This window comes from Aplysia californica, unplaced genomic scaffold (assembly GCF_000002075.1).
Source record: "Aplysia californica isolate F4 #8 unplaced genomic scaffold, AplCal3.0 scaffold00290, whole genome shotgun sequence".
In the NCBI taxonomy this organism is placed as follows: domain Eukaryota; kingdom Metazoa; phylum Mollusca; class Gastropoda; order Aplysiida; family Aplysiidae; genus Aplysia; species Aplysia californica.
In genome coordinates, this window is record NW_004797560.1 from 505,648 (window position 1) to 514,226 (window position 8,579).

General features: G+C 39.8%; 1 protein-coding gene across 3 annotated transcripts in view; it reads right to left on the reverse strand.

Moving 5' to 3' along the window:
- The window catches only part of LOC101862355 (N(G),N(G)-dimethylarginine dimethylaminohydrolase 1), a 23,609-nt gene that overhangs the window by 13,496 nt on the left and 1,534 nt on the right, over window positions 1-8,579 (reverse strand). Inside the window, exons 1-4 of one of the 3 annotated variants that reach the window (XM_005101593.3) lie at window positions 7,539-7,867; window positions 4,077-4,179; window positions 2,932-3,131; window positions 2,235-2,366 (exon numbers count right to left, since the gene is read on the reverse strand). In XM_005101593.3, coding sequence (XP_005101650.1) covers window positions 2,235-2,366; window positions 2,932-3,131; window positions 4,077-4,179; window positions 7,539-7,820 — 717 coding nt within the window. In that variant the 5' untranslated portion in view covers window positions 7,821-7,867. Of the gene's footprint in view, window positions 1-2,234; window positions 2,367-2,931; window positions 3,132-4,076; window positions 4,180-7,538; window positions 7,876-8,579 lie in introns of those variants that run through there. The other 2 variants (XM_035970583.1, XM_035970582.1) reach the window with 2 other exon arrangements.

An 8,579-nucleotide genomic window follows, 5' to 3' on the forward strand; every position in this document is an offset into this window, starting at 1 on the left:
TCCACACAACACACACACAAACATACACACATACAAGACACACACATAGTCACATGGTACAAAGACAGAGGTGTCAATGAGTCTCAAAACCACGAGCTACAAGAAGCTTCACATCACAGTTCGTTATTCACAGCCACTTCCTTCTTCCTCCACTTCAAACAAAGGGTGAGTAACTCACAACAAACCATAGGCTAATCAGTTGTATTTACACATAAATGCAAGTTTAGTTTTTAGTAAGAGTTTTACGGCACTTGAAACACAGTAAGTTCATAGAAGTGCCGAAGATAAGAGGTGTTACAAGAGAGTATCAAACACAAAAAAAGGAGGAGAGATAAGGACAATAGATGTTAGACAGAAAAGAAGGAGCAAACCACACCAGAGCACCCACCAACCACCCACTTACACAGGGTATGCATGCTTCTCACTTATCATTAAGAAAGACTCGTATAACCCTATATTTTCAATCAACAAACAAGAACATATATCAGTGAAAAATAAAAAACTTCAAAAGAGAAAACTACAGCTTTGTAAGAAAAAAACACTTTTTTTCTTTAAATGCATGGGGGGGGTTACCTGCCTCCCTGTCAACACAATCTATATCATTTAGGAAGCAGGTTTCTAAACCTGCCTGTTAAAGCCAACTCATGCTGAGAAAAACTCAACATCCCAGCACAAAGACCGAGAAACCCGATCAAACTTACTTTTCTCCCCACTCTGGCATCAAACTTCACAGTTTTCTGTGTGCAAAAAGTGCTTATCTGCAGTAAGCTGACAAATTCCCTTTTTATTCAAATTCTTGGCTTCAAATTTTTTTATTTGTTAAATCAAAAGCCTGATCAGTTACCCTAATAGTGTGAAAAAAAAAATTAAAGTGAAACCATGACTAGTCTTTTTAATATATTAGAATTCAAATTTCCGAAGAGTGCCTTTTTTAAACATTATACTGATAAAAAGCCTCTTTATCTCGAAAATGCTGTGAATAAAAAAAACTTGGGCGCATTGTCAGCTCATAGTAGTCATGTCCCAATGTCCTAATCACAATGTACTGAGCATCCTCTTCATCTTTTAAATACACATCATCCTAAGAAAAATGCTGAGCTTGGTTCAAGCCTGAATATACTTCTGTTTTTGATTTAAGTAAACGTTTTACAACACTGGCAACATGATAAAAAAAGGCATACAACAGCCGAAAATTAAAGACATTACTAGAAAAAGAGGAGAGACATTTGATAGGAAAGAAAGAGTAACCACACTACAGCACTCGCCAACCACCAACACAAATATGCTACATATTATTATGTGCCGAAGATTAGATTAACATACAGAGAAAAGGAGGAGGGATTTTTATAGATATCTGAGGGGAAGGAGAAAGCAAAGGAGCAAACCAAACCCGCAAGCTGGTCAACACCTTTCACTCCTTCCCTTCATCCCCAATACAACAAATCAATACTGTCAACACCTTTCACTCCTTCCCTTCGTCCCCAATACAACAAATCAATACTGTCAACACCTTTCACTCCTTCCCTTCATCCCCAATACAACAAATCAATACTGTCAACACCTTTCACTCCTTCCCTTCGTCCCCAATACAACAAATCAATACTGTCAACACCTTTCACTCCTTCCCTTCATCCCCAATACAACAAATCAATACTGTCAATACCTTTCACTCCTTCCCTTCATCCCCAATACAACAAATCAATATTGTCAACACCTTTCACTCCTTCCCTTCATCCCCAATACAACAAATCAATATTGTCAACACCTTTCACTCCTTCCCTTCGTCCCCAATACAACAAATCAATATTGTCAACACCTTTCACTCCTTCCCTTCATCCCCAATACAACAAATCAATACTGTCAATACCTTTCACTCCTTCCCTTCATCCCCAATACAACAAATCAATATTGTCAACACCTTTCACTCCTTCCCTTCGTCCCCAATACAACAAATCAATATTGTCAACACCTTTCACTCCTTCCCTTCATCCCCAATACAACAAATCAATATTGTCAACACCTTTCACTCCTTCCCTTCATCCCCAATACAACAAATCAATATTGTCAATACCTTTCACTCCTTCCCTTCATCCCCAATACAACAAATCAATATTGTCAATACCTTTCACTCCTTCCCTTCATCCCCAATACAACAAAACATTACTACTGACAAAGCCTCCCCCCCCCCCCTCAAGCACTGACACACACACAGAACAGTGGACTGACAGACTCACCCCATAGCTTTTGTTGCCCATCTCCTGCCGAACGTGGTGGATGAGATGTCCGTTGACATACAGCATGTCAGTGGCCAGCCTCGAGTCCATCTGCATCACGTGGTATGGGTAGTTGGCCACGTCTTGCATTTGCTGGAATACCCAGGGAGAAAAGGATAAAGGATTTATAAAAATACCAACTAAACCTATAGCATATGGATTATTTCGCATATATATAGTAAAACATTCTCTAATGACTTCAAAGGAACCGGCTCTCTTCTGCCCATTAGGCAATTCTTATCAGGTTGATTTGTTTTGTTTTTTTTATTTTGGGCTGAACGCATTTTAAGATATGAAAAAACACATTTCTAAGAGAATTTTACTGAAAATCGTTGATCACAAACATAAAAATTGTAAATTTACAGTTTTCAAGGATACTTAAGCTTTGAAAGTCACAAAACTTTGACGACCATTTTCTCGTTAGATTTACTTCTGGCACCGGATGACCCCCACCTCCTTCAATCACAAACATCTCAACTTCTTCTTTTTTTTTGACATCAAAAGCAAGGCCAATAGACTTTACAAGCTTTAATTTGGTAGAAATAACTTCATTATATACCCAAAAATTGATGAGCGCCTGACTCCATCATGCTGCGACACAAACAAGCTGTAATAGGCTAATACACAAGCAGTTATAATATATATCTCAAGCTTATACCTGGAGCACGGCTTGAACATCAGGGCCCGGTGCCACTGCCATGACATTTCTGCCGGCCATGTTGAAAACATCCTTCAGGTGCAGAGCCTCGCAGTTTCCAAAGTTGACCTTTGACACGGCGTACTCGGGGAATGCTTCAGCCACCGCCTGTGCCCCTGCCTCATTGGTTCGCTTGCCAACACCAACAAAAATCTCTTTGCCTTGGGATAAAAAAAAGATAACCAGTTGAACATATTGTTATGATATTGTAGTTATGATAATGTAGTCATGAATTTGCAAAATCAAATTGAAACTACAAAATCTGAATCAACATCAATCTGTAAGTAATAACATTAATCCCCCCCCCCCCCTCCTTCCATGTCAATTATCTGGGCTGGCAACCGTAGTCGCAGCCCCCTCCTCCCTCCCCAAGGCCACAGTAGTCATGCCCCCAACCATACATAAATCTGACCTAGCTAGCAATGGAATAGAGTAAAAGCATGAATGAATATATACTAAACAGTCAAGTAAACGTGAAAAAGTTATCATAAAACCTACAAACAATCAAATAATGGACGACACTGGCTTGTAGGTAATTCTTTACTTTCATCATTTAACACCACTATAACAGAAAATCAAAAATTTTTAATAATTACGCCATAAACATTTGCCAAAAGAAAAGGAAACTCACTGAAAACTATAATCCCATTGACTAACTAAATTTGATATGGATGATCTTTTAATTAATTTTAAGTCTTGTAAAAGAACGCCAATTTAGAAACTTTCTGACATTTGTTGTTGTTGTTGTTGTTTTCGATCCAGCAACAGCTGGGCTCTCGCCCTTCTGTCCAATGCCATGTAGAGATAAGTGCAGGTTTGCTGCAGTTGCTGTAATGTTCCATAGAGTGTGTTGTCAATGTTAGGTCACGGAGGGAGAAGGGTACTACCTAGCTCTGATGTCATTTAGGGCTGTGCAGTGGAACAGGTGATGCTCCACTGTCTCATATGCATAGTCACACAAGGGACACATTGGGGGAAGTTCCGGGTTTATTCTGTTCAGGTGGAAGTTGACCTGTTCTGACATTTAATATTATATGATCTGTTGGTGACATCCACATTAATCATCAATGTTTCTGTCAAAACAGGTAGATATATATACAACTCACCAGTGAACAGAACATCTCCACCATCTAGGGTTGCCTTCGCATTTCCAATTTCAACAACATTCATACGCAAATCTCCTTTCAACACTTTCCTGATTTCACCTACCTGAAAAACAAAAAAAAAGTCAACATCAGCGACTTAAAAAAAATACACAGAAATACTGAAAAAAATTATGCTGCGTAAAATTAAAACTATAATTAATTAATTCACTTTACAGGGGTCACCAGTTCTGTATTAAAATCACAGTTTAATTATAGCAACCACTAACTTTTATTAACAGTTTTAGTCTTAGCCCAGGAAATTTAGAATCGTCTTGTTCTGATCCATTTCCAGCAGGAGAGTCAAGAGTAAAGAAAAATGTGTAACGACGCTGTGGAATCAGGTCTGTCAATTTTTAGGCACGACATGGTGTTATTGGTGTCGCTTTTTAAAGCTTGTTACATTAGCCTTGCTTTTGATATACAAAATACCCATTTATCTTGAATGCAAATCCGAGATATTTGCAATTGAAGGAGGTCAGGGTTGTCTGGTTTCAGAGGTAAAATTAGTGAGAAAATGGCAGCCAAAGTTTGAAAACTTCCAGAGCTGAGAATCCTTGGAAACTGAAAGTTCACATTGTGTGTGCTTTTTTAAATCAATGTTTTTCAGTAGAATACACATACACAATTTAATTGTGTTTTTAAATGTACATAAAAGGGGTTGAGCCTACAAAACAAAACAAAATAAATCCATATGGCCCAAAAAATGCCAATTTCTTTGATTTCATTATTTTGGCGAGCGCCTGATTTCACCACGCTGCCTCACAAATAGATTGCACACAGTGTAACGCTGCAAAACAGCGTCAGTGAAGGGTGGGGTTTCAACTTAAAATATTAAGTTAGTTAATTAAATTAGCTTAGATCAGGGCTCCCCTTTAAGCACAAATGTGCGTATTACGCATTAAACCTGCAGATTACACGTTTCAAGTTTTGGTGGTGCGTGAGCTTTACTGTTTATAATTTCATTTCGGAGGTTTGTATATATGCTTTAAAATGTAGGTGGTGTGCGTCTGGCAGGCATCATTTTGGCCCTTCTCTATCCTGAAGCAGAGTCATTGATTTGACAACGCACTCACTCACATGCACGACAGTCATCTTCTGTGTCAGAAAAAGTCGACTAGTCGACTTACTTATTTATCAGCTGCGCGCATTTTCCGGCAACACCGGCCGGCTTCAGCATAAAAAGCTCAGCCTACATTCTGGTGGCTCACATTTGCCAGTGTCGTGCCGTGAGTTTACCCCTACTGTGAGATTACACCCATCCTTCTTTAACACACTAGTAGTAAACATGAATTGTCTGCCACCGAAAGTGTGGAAAGACTGAAATGTGAACCCTGGGATGGCTCTGAAGAACAATGAATCAGTTTATTTTCCACCAAATCTGCCACTCATCCCTGCTTTAAATCTCAAGCATCCCGATTTATCCGATTTGGATCGTGTGTACCCCGATATTTTTTTGGGGGGGGGGGGTTTTATCCGCCTGTTGCACCCGATTTTTCTAAAATCTTACTCTGTCTTCTTTTCTGTCGTGGGAAGCACTTCCTTTTAAATTAAACCTTTTGTCAGCAGAAACTCGGAGCACTATTTTCCTAAAAGTCTATGTCGAATTTTGTACGTTGACTCACCAAAAGTTGAGTTGGATCTTTGCTCAACGTATTATTTCAAAGAGTAACTATAATGGAAGTAGTATTGATTCGGCATTCCGACTTTTAAGACATTCTCAAGATCTACTAAATGCCTAAACATGCTTTGTCCGAGTTCTGGTTAGTCGTCAGTAAAACTTCCAATCGTGCGCTTGCACACGTAACAGGACTTCGGCACGTGAGTTCCACAGGCGTGTGTCGGGGATCGTCCGTTGACGTGGTCAATTTAAGTTCATGCGCACCGGTTGAAGCGTCTTTCAGGACTTATCCGGGGGGAAGAGGGGGCATGTAAAACACTTGGACTAGGAGAGCTTGACGTGATATTTCAGGATTTTTTAAAAACTGATAAAACACACATGCACGCTCAGACACACACACACACTGCGTGTGCACAGACACTCATACACCACACACACGCGCACACAAAGGGAATACACGTGGATTTAATAAAATAATGGATACTCCTGGAAATTTTTTCAGTTAACTTGGCAGTGACCTTTTAAGTGATTTGTCGTTGATCTCGATTTTTTTCACCAGACTTTTAGATTTCATAGAGTGGCAGGTCTATTTTTCTTGGTGTATTAAACCCCTTTTGGTTTGTCAACTTATATTTATTGTATTTTTGAGGCCCAACTGCTCAACCACCACCACTCCCCCCCCCTCCCAATAGATACACAACTCTAATTCTAGTCAATATTACTTATTTATTTCTTAAGTTTTAAATAAAAATCGTAAGCATTCAATTATAGTCATGGTCACTGAGTCACTCTGTGTGTGTCTGTAAGCTGTGTGAATGTGCATGTATAATGTGAGTTTTACAAGCAAAAAATCTTACCATAAAATTATGAATTTTACCCTTTAAGTTTCTAAAACAAGAGTGTAAAATACCCCTTAACTTTTTAAGATAGTAAACCAAAGCGGAGTGATTATTCTCATCCGGGGTGAGGATAAACTGGATATTGTATTCTCACCCGGGGTGAGAATAAAATTGATACTATTCTCACCCGGGGTGAGAATAAAATTGATACTATTCTCACCCCGGGTGAGAATAAATTGAGATCTAGATCTAGACTCTAGATCTAGATCTAGATTCTACTAGATCTACTCTCACCCCGGGTGAGAATAAACGACGACCGTCTACTCTCACCCGTTTTTTTGTTGTTTTGAGCATCATAGGACCCCTGTCACTGAGCGCTCCAGGTGACAAAACTCGCCTCCCTCTCTCACTCCGCTGAGCGCAGGAGGCAGCGAAAATCGCCAACGGGCGGGCCAGCTCTCGAGAGCGGGAGGCGACTATTGTCGATTTGGGGGAAAACTTATCTTTTGAGCATATAGCGTCACTTTTTGAAGCTATTTATTGGTTCTGTTATGGAGAATTTTACTCTTGAATAGTTTTTAAACAACCAATCAAAATTAAGAAATAACGACCGACGACAGCCAAACGAAAGGAAGAAGGAACCTCTAAAAGTTGGCCTGAAAAGGGGAGCCCTGCTAGATTCTAGATCTCTAGATTTTTCTAGATTCTAGCTAGAATCTAGATCTAGATCTAGATCTAGAATCTAGATATCTAGTAGGGCTATTTTCACTTTGTGACAGTGTGAGTGACAGTCATTGACTCATTTTGTCAAATTTTGATTTTTGATTCCTTTCACTTTCAGCACCTCTAGATTCTAGACCTAGATCTAGACCACTACATGAACATTTACAGTAAGTACCAGGTACAATAATGAACTATGTGAAGGTGTAGATCTAGATCTAGAAATCTAGTAATCTTTAGACTTACTTCTCCTTGTCTTGAACTGTGTCCAGGCCGGGCTATCAACGCCGTGTTTCCTATGACCACTGCGGTGTCATCCACGAAACAGCAGTCGGGGTAGCTTTCATCTTCGACAAGTTCAATGATGTTGATATCACAATTTTTCAAAACTTCCCTGATCGTCTCATACTCTTGTCTCGCTTTCTCTACATCAACACCGTTTGGATAATTATCCGACCCAACGCTCCTGTTTTTCAGAGAGTTGGGCACACGGCAAATAATAGCGAAATTGTAGTGAAACGCCGACATGTTTACTTGCTTTGGGTTCTTCAATCTGCACTTCCGCGTTCGCAGGAGAGTGACTCGTTTTCGCACGGGAAACGCTCTATTGAAATAAAAATACTGGATTGGACAGGATTTATTTCGAGGATATGGGATTGGCTTCCGATAAGCCTACGTAAAGAGTAAAGAGGGAGAAGTTAATAGAGCGAGTGGGATTATTGGGATAGTCAGTCATGCGGGTGAACTCTAGTGAACAGTTGAGTGAATAATGAACAGTCATCAAACTGTATAGTAAACTTGTACCTGGAGAATCTTTGCTTGTTGTACTACACCCTATAATAGCCTAGTCTTCTATTAGTGAGCGCATGTGTGCGTCAAAACTGGAAAATCCGATGACAATACCACAGACGGCCAGAGATCTGCTGTTTAGGCGGATAGGTCGCGCGAATGACGAATGGGCAAGGAGTTGCGAATGGGTTGATTAGAAGATGAAACGTAATAAATTCCGGATATAGCAGTGAGGCAATGACGCGGATGTCGAAAGAAAGGCGGATACTATGCGATTAGCTAGGCCTAATGGACTAGCAAGCGAAAAGACTTGAGGCGAGGTCGAGCTTTTATAAAAATGGGATGTAGCATCGTCGAATACAAAATCGTTTAAAATTGCAACTAGCCTACATGTATCTCCCTTGAACTTTGAAGATAATACTCTAATAAGGTTGTTTTGGGGCTATTAGAGTTTGTGTGTGTGTGTGCGTGTGTGTGTTTGTGTGTGTGTGTGTGTGT